Source organism: Phycodurus eques, chromosome 6, assembly GCF_024500275.1.
Source record: "Phycodurus eques isolate BA_2022a chromosome 6, UOR_Pequ_1.1, whole genome shotgun sequence".
Lineage (NCBI taxonomy): Eukaryota > Metazoa > Chordata > Actinopteri > Syngnathiformes > Syngnathidae > Phycodurus > Phycodurus eques.
Genome location: NC_084530.1, coordinates 12600475 through 12620311, shown reverse-complemented (window position 1 = coordinate 12620311; position 19837 = coordinate 12600475). Strand labels below are relative to the sequence as shown.

The 19837-nt window shown below is 40.7% G+C and overlaps 2 protein-coding genes across 5 annotated transcripts in view; one reads left to right on the top strand and one right to left on the bottom strand.

The window, feature by feature from the left end:
* Nucleotides 1-11361, bottom strand: part of tmc5 (transmembrane channel like 5) — a 13107-nt gene extending 1746 nt beyond the window's left edge. The window contains exons 1-17 of one of the 2 annotated variants that reach the window (XM_061678539.1): nucleotides 11310-11361; nucleotides 9168-9268; nucleotides 8462-8691; nucleotides 8293-8370; nucleotides 7369-7482; nucleotides 7128-7230; nucleotides 5709-5784; nucleotides 5343-5603; nucleotides 4989-5131; nucleotides 4753-4897; nucleotides 4185-4337; nucleotides 3261-3427; nucleotides 2266-2341; nucleotides 2084-2181; nucleotides 1920-2015; nucleotides 572-647; nucleotides 72-205 (exon numbers count right to left, since the gene is read on the bottom strand). In XM_061678539.1, the coding sequence (XP_061534523.1) occupies nucleotides 72-205; nucleotides 572-647; nucleotides 1920-2015; nucleotides 2084-2181; nucleotides 2266-2341; nucleotides 3261-3427; nucleotides 4185-4337; nucleotides 4753-4897; nucleotides 4989-5131; nucleotides 5343-5603; nucleotides 5709-5784; nucleotides 7128-7230; nucleotides 7369-7482; nucleotides 8293-8370; nucleotides 8462-8691; nucleotides 9168-9238 (2021 nt within the window). In that variant the 5' untranslated portion in view covers nucleotides 9239-9268; nucleotides 11310-11361. Of the gene's footprint in view, nucleotides 1-71; nucleotides 206-571; nucleotides 648-1919; nucleotides 2016-2083; nucleotides 2182-2265; nucleotides 2342-3260; nucleotides 3428-4184; nucleotides 4338-4752; nucleotides 4898-4988; nucleotides 5132-5342; nucleotides 5604-5708; nucleotides 5785-7127; nucleotides 7231-7368; nucleotides 7483-8292; nucleotides 8371-8461; nucleotides 8692-9167; nucleotides 9269-10031; nucleotides 10096-11309 lie in introns of those variants that run through there. The other variant, XM_061678538.1, reaches the window with a different exon arrangement.
* On the top strand, nucleotides 10187-19837 carry LOC133403572 (transmembrane channel-like protein 7). Of its 3 annotated transcripts, none has more exons than XM_061678542.1 (16): nucleotides 10187-10253; nucleotides 12257-12512; nucleotides 12620-12768; nucleotides 13058-13213; nucleotides 13337-13422; nucleotides 13499-13644; nucleotides 13721-13868; nucleotides 13946-14128; nucleotides 14210-14355; nucleotides 14580-14694; nucleotides 14790-14887; nucleotides 15025-15208; nucleotides 15309-15439; nucleotides 15686-15841; nucleotides 15935-16013; nucleotides 19202-19837. In XM_061678542.1, the coding sequence occupies exons 1-16, from the start codon at nucleotides 10241-10243 to the stop codon at nucleotides 19394-19396; spliced, it is 2241 nt and encodes a 746-aa protein (XP_061534526.1). In that variant the 5' UTR covers nucleotides 10187-10240; the 3' UTR covers nucleotides 19397-19837. The 3 variants fall into 3 exon arrangements, with proteins under 3 accessions (XP_061534526.1, XP_061534524.1, XP_061534525.1); XM_061678540.1 differs by having other exon boundaries at nucleotides 10243-10333; XM_061678541.1 differs by lacking the exon at nucleotides 10187-10253 and adding an exon at nucleotides 11137-11269 and having other exon boundaries at nucleotides 19202-19836.

The following is a 19837-nucleotide window of genomic DNA, read 5'->3' as shown; positions in this document are numbered from 1 at the left end:
ACACTATTTTCAATTTCCATTGGATCATCAATTTAAGTCTATGATTCTTAAATGGTCCAATTGGGCCATACCGCCATGCAGTGTATGCAACCATTGACAGGGCTCCCACAAAGAAGGGGAAGAATAGGAGGGCGGTGAAAATGGTTTGCATCTGAGCTGCTCTGCCTGTGCGCCGTGGAGGTTGACAGTTGTGATTCAGGCTGACCTGGGGACAAACACAAGCTGTATATATTGTACATATCAATGTCATCAATCTTATTTCATTCTTACGCTTTAATGGAAAGTGTGAGGGGGTGTTTGTATGCAGAGCTTTGATTAGCGTTACTTCAAAGGTCATTCACAATGTTCATGAAAGATTCAGCAATGCCGCAGTCAACCAGTGTCCAATTACTGATCCTCCCGAGTTCATTTATTTTGTGCCATTAGTTCACCGTGCAACAAAATGGTTTTCTGTGCATAGAGACCAAGCTATGCATATGCGATAAGATGAGACAAAGGAGTTAATAGAAACAGCAATGGTCTTGTGATTGATAAAATATTGGGGGAAAAGCTGCGCATATGCAGTATTTACCTTTTTTACGAAAAATAAGATGAAGCATTTGACAATCTGAATGGCAGGCAACAGTGGCGAGAAGTAGATCCCAATCCTACAGTGAGGAGAAAAGAAAAAAATATATATTATAAGGGCTGTTCGGTCCCTGTACGACCGGAGTCCGAGTTTGGTCCGCATATCCGGCAGTAAGTCGGACTCGTTCCCGGTGAGGGTTGGACTCCGGCATGGCTGCCCTTTGTCACCAATTTTGTTCATAACTTTTATGGACAGAATTTCAAGTCGCAGCCGAGGCGTAGAGGGTGTCCAGTTTGGTAGCCTCAGTATTGCATCTCTGCTTTTTGCAGATGATGTGGTTCTGTTGGCTTCATCAAGCCATGATCTCAAACTCACACTGGAGCGGTTCGCAGCCGAGTGTGAACGGCTGGGATGGGAATCAGCACCTCCAAATCTGAGACCGTGGTCCTCAGTCGGAAAAGGGTGGCGTGCCCTCTCCAGGTCGGGGATGAGGTCCTGCCCCAAGTGGAGGAGTTCAAGTATCTTGGGGTCTTGTTCACGAGTGAGGGAAGAATGTAACGGGAGATCGACAGGCGGATCGGTCCAGCGTCTGCAGTGATGCGGACTTTGTATCGGTCCGTTGTGGTAAAGAAGGAGCTCAGCCGAAAGGCGAAGCTCTCAATTTACCGGTCGATCTACGTTCCTACCCTCACCTATGGTCACGAGCTGTGGGTCGTGACCAAAAGAACGAGATCCCGGATACAAGCGGCCGAAATTAGTTTCCTCCGCAGGGTGTCCGGGCTCTCCCTTAGAGATAGGGTGAGAAGCTCGGTCATCCGGGAGGATCTCAGAGTAGAGCAGCTGCTCCCCCACATCGAGAGGAGCCAGATGTGGTGGCTGGGGCATCTGATTTGGATGTCTCCCGGACGCCTCCCCGGTGAGGTGTTTCAGGCACGTCCCAATGGGAGGAGACCCTGGGGACGAGCCAGGACACGGCAGAGAGACTACGTCCTTCGGCTGGCTTGGGAAGGCCTGGGAACCCCCCCCCTCCCCCCCCGGAAGAGCTGGATGAAGTGGCTGGGGAGAGGAAAGTCTGGGCGTCCCTGCTAAAGCTACTGCCCCCGCGACCCGACCTCGGATAAGCGGTAGAAAATGGATGAATGGATGGAACTTATTATAAGACCTTGATAGGTCTAAATCAGGGGCATGGAGAGGGGGGAGCTTTAGGTACCCAGGCACCTGCCAGTTTGCCCTTGATGCCCCTTTGTCATTTTTTGTTTTAAACGTGTGTGCTAGGGTCTGTGTCAGCCCGTCTGGGGCCTTTCATCATGAATTGAATTGAATATGAATTAACAGCAGTAAACTGTTTTACCAGACTATAGTCTGTGCATAGATGAGCTCAAGGACATTTCTGGCGACGTCAAACTCTGGAACCCCAAGACGTGGTAGGAATTTTGTTCCAATCAAACTGCAACAGATCACAGAAATAATTTTAAATCCCATCTGAACATTTCCGAAACCACACATGTAACTCACTTGCTGAGGAACTCTCCAAAGAAGGAACCCAACATGAGAAACAAAAAGTCAAAGATGACCAAGCGGTACAGTGCCTGTCCGACCATGGACTCCCAACACTGTGGGAAAAACATCACAAAGGTAAAGGAAGACTATGCGCAACTGATTAGAGTAATGCTCTAAATGATTTTTGCTCAACATACCGAAAACTTCTGAGCCACAACATTCATCCAGTAGTAGCATAAAACACCCAGAATCAATATCTTGAGTAAAACATTCCTGGAGGTAGGAAAAACAATCATTTCAATAGAAGTAATACAGTTACGTTATATAATATGTATATATAAATCGGAATCAGAAGAGTCAGAGCCATCTACTGTATAAGGATAAATTACATATCATTTATTGATCGTAGATCTATGTACGATAATATTCCACGTATATACAGTAGAGTATTTTATGTTGACGACCTGGAAGGTCATGTGGATACTTGCTAGCACATGTGCCATACAGTCAAAGGTTCTGGGTTTGAATCTTAGGGGTTTGCATGTTTTCTTTACTCGTGCAGGAGTTTTCTTCTGGTGCTCTGGTTTCTTCCCACATTCCCAAAACATACATGCAAGGTTATATGAAGACTCGTAATCAAGGGTGTCCAACTCATTTTTGTAACTGTAGTTATGGTTTCCCTTAGAGGGCCATTATGACTTTGAAATAATATAAATGTTTAATCACCTCATCATATTATTACATACAGTATACATAAAAAAAAAGATGGATAAATTATTTTGAAATACGAAGTCAAGTTGAAGGTTTGTTAAACGATTGTTCAAATTATTTTAAAAAGTAGTTTGGTAACAAAAAAGGCTTGCCATTTCTCAACATTATTACAAGTGAAGACAATTTGCAATTTGCAACCAACATGAAGTAGATGCACGCGATTTACTTACACTGGCCACATAAAATGATGTGGCAGGCCGCATCTGACCCCCGGGCCTTGCGTTTAACACCTGTGCTCTAAATTGTCCATAAGTGTGAACGTGAATGATTGATTGGTTGTCAGTTTAGAGTGTAGCCCTTCTCTCGGCCAAAGTCGGCTGGGTTAGGCTCCAGCTCAACTGCCCCCGTCAATGAGATAAGTGGTATAAAATGGATGGTATATATATAATGTTGATAAGAAACAGGAAGCCTGCTATCAGACCTGAGCAACAGAGCGTAGATCTGCCTGCGTTGACTGGAATATTGTTCAAATTTATTGAAGAGAGAATAGAAGAGTGGGACCACCAGGTTCATCAAGGAGACCACAAAGGGGACCAGGAGAGTCTCTGCCTCCTGAAGTAGTGACCAGTTTGAAGCATTTGTTGTGTTCTGCAAAGATGGAGAGCACATAAAGATATAGCGGTTGTTGACTAACAATAAAGTATACAATATGTAATTAGAAGAAATCCTTTGCGTTATGAGTCACTCCTCTTTATTGTGTGGGGCATGATGACAGGATTTTACTGTGATGTACAAGAATACAACTGCTAATTAAAAGTGGATGTGCAGTCGGTGGAAACGTAATATTTTTTACTGTGCAGATAAAGCTTATAACCCTTAACAAAATACTGAAAAGTAATTTTAAAGAAAACCTGGTGCTTTACATCCCATTACTATGTCAAGCACAGAAGTTGGTGAGAGGCATTGTGTTGATCGACGTTTGTTGGTTGCTTTTTAGTTAGCAGGATTATGTGAAAACTGCATAGCCAAATGGAAGAAACTGTGTGGTAATTGTGTCATTCTCTAGTCATCCTTTCAATCATGAGCGAACTGTTCCTTCTGTCCCACAATGTATTATGCTGCCATCACATAACTATTCTGAATATCTTACATCATTCTCCAAGAACCAGTATGCAAGCGTCCTAATGAATAAATGGACACACAAACAAACACAAACAACCTTCCGTGTTTATTTTTTTTAGTTTTACTTTTGTTAGAATGATTCCTTTTCTGTTTTTGCCATTTAAGTCACAATGGAACCAATCCCAGGAATACAAGATTGTACCGAACATCTTCCAGTACCCATGAACCCCACTTCAATGAGTGCTATTCTAGCATTAGTCGTGCTATCGTTTGACTTGAGTACCTGCTGTTCGTACTGGCAGAGAAAATAGATGCTGGCGGCACAGCCAACAGCCAGACTGGTGGAGAGAATCCACGAGCCTAGATGAAGCCCAATGTGCTTGAGCTTTTCACTAAGGGTGAGCAGATCTCTTTGGGCCTTCTCTGACATCGACTCCTGGAAGGATAAGAGGTTAACATGGTCCCAAAAGATAGTGAGACGTAGAATCTGAAAGATGAAAGTACATTGCAGTGTCTTTCTGTCATTTATACACTTTACTATAAAAATACTGAGCTGGCGGGAGAATGGGGGATGCAATGAGGATAATGAATTTTAAATAAATCAAATGGCTATCACTCAGCGGACGAAAACAATCATTCCTCATGAATGTGGGACTTGAGTGCCATTACATTTCCCAGCCAAATCCCTTGTTAAATAAATCCAAGTTGGTTCAGTAGTGACATCCTGTAGCTTTTAGTAACTTCAGAGTAAGTATACAAAGTCAATATATTCTTTGCTCAATAGTGTTTGGACAAAAGAAACACGATACAGTATATTCTCATATTGAGAGGGTTTGTAAGACAGCATGCACCTTTAGTTGTACTCTGAGGTTGTTCTTGCGCTGTCTCACTGCTCTCTCGTTGATGATGCTAAAATCCCAGCTGCACAAAAGCTGCCATGCACTGTTTGAAATTTGATCCACAAGCACATAGTTTGTCTTGAAGGAGTTTGCCATGCTGTAGGGGTACAAAAGATTTTTTTTTATCGGGGTATGTGCCGTAAACTCTCAAATGTATACAATAAATGAATTACGCAAACTAGACTAACCTTGCGATTAGTGCAATGCCGCACAACGTCATATAAACGGCAATCGTGAAAAAGTAGGCTAGCTGCATGTTGTATTCCACCAGATCCACAAGGGTTTCATTGCTGTAACCACCGTAGTACATAACAGTGTAGTTGAAGTAACCCTGGTGAAGTTGTAACACATTTACTGCTCTCTCCTGATCGCAATGCAAATTGTTATTTCAACATTAATTACATTTTGATCCGGTGGAAAAACACTTTCGATGTCAATGAACAATACACAAATGAAGTTAATTTGAAATAATGTAGAAAATAGTATCTCAGATTGTGTGACAATCATGATGATGCTCTGACTGAATATGAGACGACACTTACAGCTCCAGTTAGTATCTCCAGTCCCCTGAAGCCGACATTTGGAGGTAAGTTGGGGGAAATATCAAAAACCAGTAGTGGGATGGTGATGAAGCCAAAGTTAACCAGGAAGGAGAATATGTTGAACATGAGCAACCACTTGAGAAATCGAAAATAGGTGAGCACGCTGGTGCCGAACTTGCCACCTATCTCTTTCATGATGCCTTGCCACAGTTCCGAGGTCTGTCTAGCTGACCGGATACTATAGCCGCACCTGCGAAGAAACTGCAAGAACACAGATTATGAAATGCAAGGCACTGCACAAAATCAAAAGGCATGCTTCAAGATGACATGGGTTTGATACAGTATTACGGTCTTTCAGAAACTCACTAGTGACGCTCTCTCTGACCAGTCTGCAAAGCATGTGAACCGCCGAGACCCAGACTCAAATGCTAGTACTTCACTCCTGTGAACATCAATCAAAACATTATTTGGTGTGACTGTCAATTTGCATTGGTAAACAAAATATTTTATGACAGTGTACACAGACATGACAGTGTATATATATATATATATATATATATATATATATATATATATATATATATATATATATATATATATATATATATTCTTACAAGGTAAAGTCTAATTTGAAGATGAAGTGCAAAAAAAATACTTAATACTCAGGGCTCTATTTGCATGAGCAGCGCAAATCAAGCTCTGCGCTTGGCGTAACTGCGCGGTTTTGGTAATTTCGTGGAGCAACGTACCCCTAGCACATTTAAAATGGGATGTCTGCACTGGTGTGGGCATCACCAAAGCCGACTTCAATCCTGTCCAATAGAAGCTGCTTTTTTCATCCCCTTTAAAAGTGGCGCAAATAGTCTTGCCTGGAGACATCTCTATGCGCACAAGAGGACTCAGCGATCCGTGCGTGACTGGAGCATTGACCGTTAAAGGTTTACCCTTATTAAATACAGAATGAGCTGGTGAAAAAACCCTGACGACTTAAATATGTCCGCAGACATCACTGAGCTACTGAACTGTATACCCCCTCCAATGGTCAACACGCCAGCGAGCCTTGCGCTTGCACGAAACTCAAGATAAGCTGCACCATTACTCTGGCACACATTACGCAGTCTACGAAAATAGAGCCCTTAATGTGAAAAAGGTCCAAATTCAAGGTTTCACACCAACTGCTTGCCTCTGCAGTAGATTGACTCCATTGAGCATCATTTCCAAAGTGCAAACATTACCTACTGTACTATATAAAACCCAGCATGTGTCAAGGTCTTGAAATATAGCTAACGTTTGGTCTTGGGGTTTCACTTGTATAGCACATCTCTACCTTCAAGGTACTCAAAGCCCTTTAAGACTGTCTCCTCATTCACTTATTGATGACGCAGCATCAGGAGCCACAGGGGGTTAAGTATTTTGCTGAACGACACTTTGACATGGTCACAGGGACTGAGCATTGAACCAACAACCTTAGAGTTGGGAGACGACCACCTGAGCAATGCCACCACCAATTATGGTTGTCCACTGGTACAAAAACTATAAAAAAAATACAGTATACACATAATCTTATGGGCAATTGGGAATGCATTATCGGAGGGATGAGTAAAGGGAGGTGCATACCAATGAGCACTTTGGGAAAATGGGGATCGAGTGCCATGCTCTCTGGCACCTCAGCAGTGCCAGTAGGAGAAGGGACACATACAGTATAAGCCAACTCTTTTCACAGTGAGCTGCCCACCAGTGAACTACAATGTAGTGTACATGGGAAAAAAAAATTCTTTTTGTCACCTTATATGTTTTTTCTCTTCAAAACTCATCGGAAGGTCCCGTATGGCCTTGATTTGGTCTCGTGTTGACAATTCAACAAGTTCTTTGACCAGCATCTGCTCCTCTGTTACACAGGAAAGGACAAGTACTGTTTTTGTTTATCTTGAAGTGACCATTCTGAAAGAATAGTATCAAGTGTCACTGACAACTCTGCACAAATCTGAACTATTAATTAAAACATCTAAATGTCTCTGAGTCTTACCATTTTCCACCTCATTCTTGATGGCCTCCTCTGTGAATGCTAGATAACGAGGATCATCACTAGGAAACACGTTCATCCTTAATCCAGCTCCCCTGCATCTCATAGACATGGTGCCTGAAAGACCAATGGAGGCAAAATAAGTTGTGGGATGCTTGTAGAGAAAAAAAATATTCTCCTGAATATATGGAATTTAATGTTACAACAATGCTACACTGTAACTACTGTGAAATACTGAGGATGCTCCATCATGTTCCAGGGCTGCTTTGCTACATCTGACACATGGTGTCCAAACCTGATATAAATCCTGGCCCTGGCAACTCCACCTTCTACCATCACATCCGTCAATTTGTGCATGGCACAAGAAATGTATAGCAACAGGGAGAGTTTGGAATAAAGGGAGGTGTGAATGACAGATGATGGAGAATAAACTCAATAGAAAATCTACTCCTCATTTTTGTAATAATTCACAGAGTTGTCTACTCTTTTATCCGTGCGTGTGTTTGTGATCGCGTGCGTTCGAGTTTATTTAGAGAGAGATCATGTACAACCCCAATTCCAATGAAGTTAGGACATTGTGTTAAACATAAATAAAAAGAGAATACAATGATTTGCAAATAATGGTCAACCTATATTTAATTTAATACACTATAAAGTCAAGATATTTAATGTTCAAACTGATCAACTTTATTGTTTTAGCAAATAATCATTAACTTAGAATTTTATGGCTGCAACACGTTCTACACTTGAACATTAAATAGCTTGTCTTTGTTGCGTATTCAATTAAATATAGGTTGAACATGATTTGCAAATCATTGTATTCTCTTTTTATTTAACACAATGTCCCAACTTCATTGGAATTAGGGTTGTAGATAGAGATAGTTACCACACTTATTATACCATTAGAAAAAATGGTTTAACTATTACCTGCTGATGCAGAAGGAAGTCGGATCGGTGGGAATTGATCATAAGGCGAGTCACGGTTGATTTGGAATGGACTGTGATCTGTATTGCAATGAGTGAGTTGGTAAAACATTAAATATGTTTACACCATTGAATATAATGTGTTTTTAGCACTCGATCTGGCCCCACTCACTGAAGTCATGCTGGAATACAGAACTTTCTGGGTGTCTTGACTGAAGTCTCATAGGAATACTTTCTCTTCCCCTCCAGCCCTCCTCCTGACAGCCCCCCCAGGGTACTCTCAGTACAGCATCATTACCATTGCTTTGACCTATCTCGGTGTCATATGTTTCTTCCCTGTCCTTCCACCAGTCTTGTTCTTCTTGGACATAGGGGTTAGTGTGCTGTTGTTTCCTGGAAGGCCTAAATATGACACAGAACAAACGATTGGAAATATGAAATGTTTACATTATGTTCAACAGGTTGTGCTATACAATTCATAAGAACCAGGCAAACAGTTCAAGTGTGACAATTACATTTAAAGTTCATGATGTGATTATTATCTTGAATCCGCTCACGTACTGTCGATATAATTGTCATCAGGTTGAAAGATTCAGTAATGGCATAGTAATCTACTTGCAGAGAAATATACTGTATATTACAATTTGACACTTTTCCGGAGTCTCGAGAGTTTAACATCCCCAAAGAAAGGTATTTTATTGAGCCAAAGTAAATACCATCCTCCTCTGAAAGAACTCTTAACCACACCCAGTTACCGTATATACCCATGCGTAAATATTACCTCATCACATCACAAATAAATGTCGACCCAAAGTAAAGGAGTGAATGGTGGCATAAATGATGGATTGGAGTGATATACATTTTAAATTACCACACACCTATCAATTTCCAGAGTCTCGCTCTCATGGTAGGCAGGGTTGAGAAGTCCTCCGTTGCTGTAACTTGACATGAGTCTCTGAATAGTTGCTCCTTTAACACACTAATATAATATGTGTTAAGTCCTGTTTCAGTCCTATAAAAAAATACACAAGTAAACCAAACATACACTATACGATTAAAATATTGTATCTCGCGTTGCTCCTTATGAGGCTAAGCCAATATGAGGCTAAGTTGTAAGTTTGAAGTGACAGTCACATTTTGAGAGAGAAGCATTGTCATTTAATCTGCCTGCGCCTTCCCCATACGCTCATCATTAATTCATAAAATAGGCGCCACCCTTGTTTGCCGTGAGAGATCATCAGGGGTGTCGTGGGACATAATCTACAGTACTAATTTCTCTTCATTTGTCTGAAAGATATTATTAATTACAATTTATCTTTGACAATCTATTCTATGACAATGCCAGCGACATATAGTGAAAGGAAGCGCAATACAAACGCTTCCATTAGATGGATGAAAATACAATCAACCTGTATGCACCTGTTACCATTAACACAACAGATTATGTCATGACTTTTTGTGGGTATATCATGCTTGTGTTCAATTGAACAGGCCCAGCGTTCATACAAAGTAAACTGAGACGAGTGCCGTTAGATTTTTCCAGCATGCGTATAGGGCTGAAGTACAAGTACTTGTAGTAATTCACATGGCACAGGTATGACAGCTGTCCCCAAAATTAAAACATCAAAAATAGTACGTATAAAACAGTAGCCAGAAAAATAATATATAATTTGTCAAAGAAATACATACATTGCAGAGCTAAGTATTATTATTATTATTATTTTTTTTTTTAAACAGCTTACCTGAAGATTGTGTGTAAATGGAAACAAATCCACTAGAAGTGAAGCCTGATTTAAAAGAAAACAAAACAAAACACCTAGGAATCCATGCTGATCAGACTAAAAGACTAGAGAGACCTGCATGTCCAATCACAACCATCGCAAAACAGTGAGTAACCAGGAAGTGTGTGCTGACTGCCGAAGTCGCAAAGGCGAAAGTCCACTGCCTGCCTATGAACGGACCAGGTGGGTCTCAAGTGGACAATGTCTATTGTGAATGAATTCCAAAGGGATGATTTATGAAACATTCTTAATAGGACCTACAGGTAGGTGTCCAGGTGTATTTGGATACACACGCCTCTAGCTCTCACAGTCTTAGTCTTCTTCATACATACACACAAGAATAATGAACAGATATACTGTCGTGTAAATAACAGTATTGTATCCAGTTTGTGGTCAGTCTTTTACACTGGCAACAGCTGCTGCAATTTATTGGGACCAACAATTTTGTAGGAAATTCAGAGGTGCACCACCACATTGTAGACTACGTCAGTTGTGATTGACAACAGGAAAATTCACACATTTACACACACCCAAAGTCGAAAGTAAATCCAGTTTGTGAAAATCATTCTAGTATTGGTTACACTTCACACACGTCGTACTATGCGCATCTGCGCAATCTATATGAGCTCCAAAACAAGAGTTGTGATGGAAATGAAGCTCTACGTGTAGTACGCGTCATACCGAGAGAGGTAATATTAATAGAAAGGAAGCAAGCTGTACAAACTTAAAACGTGTTTTTCTGAGAGTTCCAATCGGCTCTATTCTAAATGTGTGTTGTCTTCGCGGTAATTATTGCCTAGTTGATAAGAGGTACAGAAAACGGATGGATGGATGTGTCCAGTGAATGCAGCCTTTTTGTGCACGTTTGCTACTGAATTGTGGGAATTGTAGTGCAGTGTTTCAGAGCCAATGATGATCTGATCGAAACTGCGTTTAAAACAAAAAATAAAAAATAAATCTATATATAGATACAATTTATTCTTAATCTGCTGGATTAATGTATATGGAAATGAAATTGCAAATTGAAATGAAAATTCAACAAACACTATGGGAGTGTTCAGGAAGTTGTCGCTGCCAAATCATGTTTTCCACCCTGACAACTACTAGCACTTGACTTGGCGCTAGTTTTACAACGTAACACTGTTCAATATACATCAGTTTTACTATAGCAGGAAAGAACAGGATGGATGTCGATTCAGGTAAAAGTAGCAATTAAGCGTGACTTGCGTCTGTCTTTACCTGTCGTCGTCGTCACTCCAGTGAACTTCTTCAGCTAACCAGCAAAGCTACACAGTATTTACCTGTTTGTAGAGCTGAGAAGGGGTTTTCTTCTCGACAAAGATACCAACGTATTCATGTTTTACGATTGAGATGCATAGGTTTTATGCCAGATGCAGTAAACGTTTTGTTCGCGTTGGCCTGGGTCTTCCTGAAGAAAATAAAAGGTGGTCGGCGTCTTGACTTCGTCAATTTAGTGTTGTCTGCTTCTTCGGCAAAGTGAATCACATCTGGCAGGTTGTAATTCGCAACGTAGTTCCAACTACGGCTGTCACACGCTGTCTTGATTTTCTACTATTGAATTCAGGAGTTTTAAATACGTTCGCCGTAGCTGTACTGTGTATGCTGGAGCACCGCAACGACTTGTCAATTAAACAATACTATCAGAAATATCTTGGTAAAGCAATCATGTCGCTTGTGTTGAATCTCAGACGTGTTTGGTTTTGCCTACTGATGTGACCAATTAGTATAGTTCAGCTCTCATAAGTGTACTCGAGTGCATAAATTGATCACAATAAGATTCCTGCCATTCATGTCTTGATAATATAAGTTTGTCTTTTTATGTGATAATAGAAGGGCTTCCCAAATGTTGTTACATATACACTATTCAGTCATCTGCAACTGGTAGGAGATGAAAGCATTTCACAAACATTGTTAAACCGATTGTCACATTACAGTATAATAATTATTTTATGTTAGCGGTATAGAAAATTGATGTATTTATGAATTTTTATTATTGTTTAATTTTTTTCCCCATTCGTCTTGTATTTATGTAGCTTACAGCACTTTGTTTTAGCTGTTGTTTTTTTTTCTAAATTGCTCTATAAAGTTGAGCTGAGTTTATCTTATCAACTATCATTTATCAGCATATCATTCACCATTCTCATTATTTTTTCAACCTTTTGCAGTGTTCTACACTGATCGAAGTGGAAAAGTCACCAGTAACCCCTTGCTCGACCAGCTTCCCAGCTACCAGTCCCTCCTCTACCGCAGGAAGCCATCCAATACTGGCACCAAGCGAAGGAGCAGCTCTCGAGCTCGTATTGGCTCCTCTGGCAGTGGGAAATGGAATGTAAATAGATATGATGAGAAACAGAATAGCCAAGTGGAGCAGAGACCAATTAGAGAGCTAGCCAAGACCATGGCTGAGAAACGCAGAAACAAGTAAGAACTGTTAATCCTCACCCCTCGAGTTATACGATTAACTCAACACTGTTACCACATATTGATGATGGCATAGTGACACTGTTTTTTACCATGTTTGGTGTTAGAGCACTACGCCGAGAAGAGGATGCAGAGCTCAGCAGCTGTAGACAGTGGAGGCAAAACACCCACAGGTATCTCCGAAGGCTGCATGATGATGTCCACGAGTGGCTGACTGCCCTGCAACTTTGGAGGGGTGACATCCACCTGATAGAGGGTGAGGGAGCTGTTACAATTTGATCTCTTGAATTATCTGTCCGTCCATCCGTCAAATACAGTGTAGTTTTCGTTTATTGTTGCAGCAGCGACAGCAGTTGGAACATGCTCACACTGACACTTTTTTTGTAAAAGCTTTTATTTAATGTACTGGAATGTATTATATCAACATTATAACAACCATTTGCCTCTTGAAATGTGAATGACAATACAATGTCAAAAAAGATGCTCACTGGGATACATTATGATTGTCTACAACTATTATTATTTGTCTTTCCCCTTTTGACTAGGAATGTTTGGCACAGGGATTCTGTCCTATTTTTCTTTCCTGCGCTTCCTTGTGATGCTCAACCTGATCATCTTTACCCTCATGTTCAGCTTTGTCTTGTTGCCCATCATCATTGCCCCCCACGCCTCAGGGAACATCACATACAACCAGGATGATGGTGAGAGAAGGCTTGTCTGTGTTTAGAGCAATTCATCACTTTGACTGAATTATTTTGTGCTTGTGTTGTTGCACGTGTATGCCATGAGGTGTTCAACTTACATCTCATCTTGTTTGGCAACAGGTAGTATTTGCAGTTTTTATACAGGCAGTGCTCGCCGAGGTCTTGTAATTTTTCATGAGCACATCACAGATCTCTTGTCTGGTGGCGTAAGTATTTTTATCTTGACCAAACAATAACACTGTATTACAGGTTCCTTCAATCAACCTGTGGGCTTTTTTGTAGGGCTTTCTTGAGCAGACCTATCTATTTTATGGATACTACAAAGTGGACAAAATCCACTTCCCCAGGATCACCTATAATTTGCCTCTAGCCTACCTGTTGGTCACTGTAGCATACCTCTTCCTCAGTCTCATCTGGATTGTTAAAAGGTGCTTCAAAAGTTATTTAAAGTGTTATTTTGAACTGCTAAAAGTGTTGCTGACTGTAGATGCCTTATTTTCCCAGGTCTGCCACTGGTTTTAAACGTAACCTGGTTCAGGATGAAGACCGCTTCCAGAGTTTTTGCAACAAGATCTTTGCTGGTTGGGACTTCTGCATCACCAACGGGAATGCAGCAAAGCTCAAAAGGAGCAGTCTGCTTTATGAACTTAGGGTAATTTAGACTTTAAAAAAATATATATATATTTTAAATTTTGTTCTGAATCGGTTCTCCCTCTTTTTTCCCTTTAGACAGATTTGGAGGAAGAAAGGATCAAACAGAAAATAGCAGATCGTACCCGTAAAGAGAGATGCCGCATTTATCTCATACGCCTCATCCTCAACCTGTTCGTCATTGGTGTATTGGCCGGTTGCTTCTACAGCATTTACATTGCCACCATTTTCTCCCAGGAAGCACAGATGAATGAGGTCAAGGTAAACACAGGCTTCTTCACAATAAATATGAAAACTGTTAGTGTATAAAGGCCATCCTAAGTCCCTTTCTCTGATTTGCAGGAGAATTTCATTGTGGATCTCATCCACGAGTATCTGCCCTCAATTGTTATCACTTTGGCCAATTTCGTCACTCCTCTCCTCTTTTCAGTCATTATCAACTATGAGGACTATTCGCCTGCTTTCGAGATCCGGTTTACTCTCATGAGGTGCATGCAACTTCATGTAATTACATAAAAATGTCCGTGGCTATGACAGATACTTAATGTTCATATAGAGCCATAACCACATCACCCAAGCGTTACTTCAAAGGAGCTATATGAATCTAAGTTATTATTGTTATTGTGCCGAAGTGGGAAATAGTGAGATACTTGAATGTCTGTGAAAAAAAGCGGTTTTGTTTCTTACTTTTCTTTCTTTTTAAAATACCCAGGTGTGTATTCATGCGACTGACCAGCATTGGAGTTTTGCTCTTCTCTCTCTGGTCTCAGATCACGAAATGTAAAGAGGAGCCATGTGTCTGCGGCTATAACCATTTGCTCTACTCAGTACGTCACTTCATTCTGAAACCATGGCGCGTATCAAATGTGAGAGGGATGCAATTGTCACAGTGCCCTAAATGTTATGTGGTGTCTTCCTACAGTGTTGGGAGACACGTGTTGGCCAGGAAATGTACAAACTCACCATCTTTGACTTTATAATCATTTTGGCAGTCACCATCTTTGTGGAGTTTCCCCGAAAGTAGGTCCAAATCAGAATCAATGACATTTCCTTACCAGACAAGTTTAGTTTGTATTATACTCTATTAAGTATAACACAAATATGTTCGGTGACTCTGCCTTTTAAGTCTTATAATGTCCTGTCCTTACTTTGCTCAGGCTTATCGTAAAGTACTGCGACTGTGGCCTTGCTAAGTGGTGGGGTCAGCAGGAGTTTGCTATCCCTCAGAATGTTCTCGAGATCGTCTACGGCCAGACCATCTGCTGGATCGGCGCATTCTACTCCCCAATGCTGCCTGCCATCTGCACCATCAAGTATTTTTTTATCTTTTACATCAAAAAGGTAATTTCTCCTACACTTTTTTTTAAAAACATAAACTAGAACAGAAGTTATTTATTATCCTGTTTTCATGTAGTGTTAAATATATTTCCGTGTTTGTCAGGTGTCATTGATGAACAATTGTCGTCCAGCCACACGACCATTTAGAGCCTCAAGTTCCAACTTTTTCTTCCTGGGTGTGCTGCTGATCGGTCTGTGTTTGGCTTGCCTACCTGTTATTGTTAGTGTAGCACAGTAAGTAATGTTACTGTTTACATATTTTCTCTCATATCTGCAGCAGTATTAGTGCTTTGATTGCCCTGCAAATATTGGTCGCTTGGTTAAAAAAAAAAAAAAGTATGGTCAGAATAATTTTTAAATAATATAGATACACAATATTTTTAAAATAATTTTGAAATAACTTGACATTATGCAAAAAATTCATGTTTGTCACTCACATTTTGTAAACATTCATCCATCGAACCATGTTTGTACATATAGGATAAACTGTTCCCAGGCGTGCGGCCCATTTGTGAACTACACCACCTCTTGGGAAGTGCTGCCAGCTGCCATATCCCAGCTACCCACTGGAGTCCAAACTCTCCTCTTCACTGTCTCCTCTGAGGCCTTTGCTGTATCCTTCTTTGTTGTTACATGGTATGTGAAACTTTTTAATGAATGATGAGAAAGTGTCAGAATTTATATAACAATGATGACTTTAATGCAGCTCTTTTATCTCCTCTGCTGCAGTTTGGCCATGTTTTATGTGATCGCACTAGCTGGAGCACACAAGAGGGTTATTAAACAACTTAGGGAGCAGCTAGTCATGGTGGGTATACTGAATCTTTTTTAAAGGCTGTTGATCTGGGTTCAATATCCTCATTGGCCAGTTTTAAAGACAGAGGCCGGCATTCTCAGATAGAAATGTATATAATAATACTCTATATTTATTATTGTGGGTGTTGTAGCTATCTTGTAGAGTTGCAATGCTTACAGGTGCTACATGGTGTGGCTTCATGAGAAGAGCCACATACAGCGGCTGAAATAAGTATTTAACGTCCCCATTTGTGTAATATGAAATGACACAGAGGAAAACGTATTGAACACATGAAGAAAGGCAGAAAGAAGAAAGAAAGCCAAGACAACATGTAAAATCTATCAATAATCAAACAGAAATCCAGCCCCTTGTCAGTGCAAATGAATATCAGCCGGTTCAGTCCTAATTGATGGCCTACAAAAAGGTCTCATTGCCAAGGTGTGAGTCAAGACACATCACATCATGGGTAAGAGCGAAGAGCTGTCTCAAGACCATTGCAAACTAATTGTTGCAAAACATAACGATGGCATTGGTTACAGGCGCATATCTAAGCTTCTGAACATTCCAGTGAGCACGGTTGGGGTCATAATACGTAAGTGGAAAGCCAATCATACCACCATAAATTTGCCTTGATCACGTGCTCCTCACAAGATGCCTGATAGATTAGTGCAAAGAATAATCAGAAGAGTTGTCTAAGAGACAATGACCACCTGTGGAGTGCTTCAAGAAGACCTGGAATTAGCACGTACTGTAGTCCCAAGGAAAACAGTGAGTAATGTACTCCGCCCCCATGGCCTGTATGCACGCTCACCACGCAAAACCCCATTGCTGGAAAAAAAAAAAGGCATGTCAAAGCTCGTTTAAAGTTTGCTGAACAACATTTGGACAAGCCAGTTAAATACTGGGAGAATATAGTCTGATCGGATGAGAGCAAAATTAAACTGTTTGGATGTCATAATGCATACCACATTTGGAAGAGAAAATGGGACTGCACATCAACCTAAAAACACTGCTTTTCAGTAAATGGTACTGGTAAACTTCACATTATTGAAGGAAGGATGAATGGGCATATGTACAGAGACATTCTTGACAAAAATCTGCTGCATTTACGAGGATGATGAAAATAAAACGAGGCTGGACATTTCATCAGGATAATGATCCAAAACATACTTGCTAAGGAAACTCTCAGTTGGTTTCAAAGGAAAAAAAATAAAGCTGCTAGAATGGCACAGACCTGACCTGCATCCAATTGAAAATCTGTGGAAAGAACTGAAACTGAAACATAAAAGAAGCCCACAGAACCTTCAACATTTGAAGACTGCTTGTGTGGAGGAATGGGCCAAAATCACACCAGAGCAATGCATGTGACTAATTTCTCCATACAGGAGGCGTCTTGAAGCTACCATTGCAAACAGAGGCTTTTGTACAAAGTATTAAATAAATACCAGTTGGTGTGTTCAATACTTATTCCCTGTGTCATTTCACATTATTACACACAACTGAATTTCTGATCTTATTTGTTCTACTTTATTCGTATGTATGGATTACCGTATTTTCACGACCATAGGGCGCACCGTATTAAAAGGCGCAGTCTCAGTTACGGGGTCTATTTCTATATTTAACACATACGTAAGGCGCACCGTATTATTAGACACAGGCATGTTAAAACATACGCTAGCTTAAAACATACGGTAGCATGCATGCATGCACGCTAAAACAATTGTTTTTAAAAAGGCAGCGGGAGCAAAACTGAGTTCGGTTGTACTTTATTGAAGTATTTAACAATGGACTCATGTTATTTATTTTTTTAATCAAAGTCCTCATCTTCTGTATCCGAAATGAACAGCTGAGGAAGTTCTCAATCAAACACGCCAGGTTCGAGTCATTCTCGTTGCCGTGCGAAAGCTCGAACAACAGTGCAAGCAGACACATTAGCCCAAGCATCCACAAAGCATTCACATATGGTGGCGTAACTCTGCCTCCTAGTCTTAGTAAACCTGTGTTCGCCATCTGTCATCCATGGCTCCCACGCCGCTAACTTCACTTTGAACGCCCTGTTTACTTGGATGTCCAGCGGTTCGTCAAGCCTCCCGGAATGATAGCAAGTCCCGAGTTATTGCACTCAGTCGAATGGTGACTGTAGAGACGCTTCTCCCGGCTGTTCTTTGCTCAATAATCCATTGCTCGACTTGGTCTTCCAACTCGGGCCACCTCGCCTTGTTTCCGCAGAAACTCGGTTTCGTCTTCTTGACTTGGCGAAGCTCGTTTTCCTGCTTCTTCCACTTGCGAACCATGGATTCATCGATCTTGAATTCTCTCGCGGCTGCTCGATTCCCATGTTCCTCCACGTAACTGATAGCTTGCAGTTTAAACTGTACTTCGTAAGCGTGTCTCTTCGTAGGTGACATTTTCGGGGGTCCTTAGCCAAACCGATGTTGTTTTGCACAATGAACACCCCGGAAATGCTCCCAGTCAGTCAAGCGGTAAAAAAAAAATAATTTAAAAAAAAAAAAAAAAAAAAACACCCCGGCGCTATATACCTACTAGGGGCGTGGCGTCCTACTTCACACACCCTTCCCCTGTCCTCAGCCACGTCCGCTTTTCCTCTGTGTAAGCAGCGTGTCGGCAGGAAATGCTAAAAAAAAAAAATACAAAAAAAAAAAAAGCCAAGCGGAGCACTCATCACACAACAACATTTATAGATGTTGGAACTCGGTACACACATAAGGCGCGCCGCATTATAAGGCACCCCGTCCATTTTGGAGAAAATGTAAGAATTTTCAGTGCCTTATGGTCGTGAAAATGCGGTACTTGGGTTGTTCCCAACATCTGGTGAAATCTTCATGTCAATAGCACCTTTGGAAATATATTTAATTAGAAAAATGGTGACATGTTAAATACTTATTTCAGCCGCTGTACTGTAACCATATGATGCATTGTGGTTTTACAATATGGAAAAATATAACAACAATTCATATACTCGTATGGTTAAAATAAAACATGGTGGAGAGTCAACAAGAACTAAACTGAAAATAATTTTTGTAAATTCAGTTTTTGATGCAGCTCTTGAATAGAATCTCATGTCAACCTTTGGATCGTGAAGGTTCACTTAATATTGTCTGCGGTGAATATGTTTTACATCTAATTACTGTCAAAGGCTTCACTGGAATACACTTTGTGTGTGTAACTGTGTTGTTCAGGAGGGTCGAGACAAGCATTTCCTGATCCAGAAACTGTGCCAGGCTCAGAAACTCTCCGCTATCACATCTCCCGGGTTGAAAAGTCAGCGGCGGCCCAGTAGAAGCAGCCCCAGTTACCACACCAGCTTCTCCAACAATTTTCCTGAAGGGGTGTTCCTGCCACATTCACCTCTCGACACTTCCACGCATGTGTGAAGCAACAAACCTTTGTAACCATACCACACTGGACAAGCAAGCTGCAGTTAGATGGAAACAAACTGTTTCTTTGCATATAATATAATTTGTCGTTTTACTCTGTATTGTCGAAACAAAATAATTTGTTGTTTTTTTTACATTTTACAGTGATCATTTCCTTCTGAGGACTTCACTACAAACACTAATTCTCTATTAGACTACTCTTAATACGGTATAGTGCACTTTATACGCATTAACGCTAAATAGGGACTAAATAACATATCTACCTGGATAACATTGTGTGCCATGTGGTTATGCAAAAAAACAAAACAAAAAACATTACATTTACAACACAATGCAAAGCATTCCATACTGGTCACTATTGTTACTTTTTTTTCTTTTTTTTTTTTAGTATTGTTTCAAACTTTTGTTAAAAGTGTTTTTCTTGCATTGCGGGTGTTG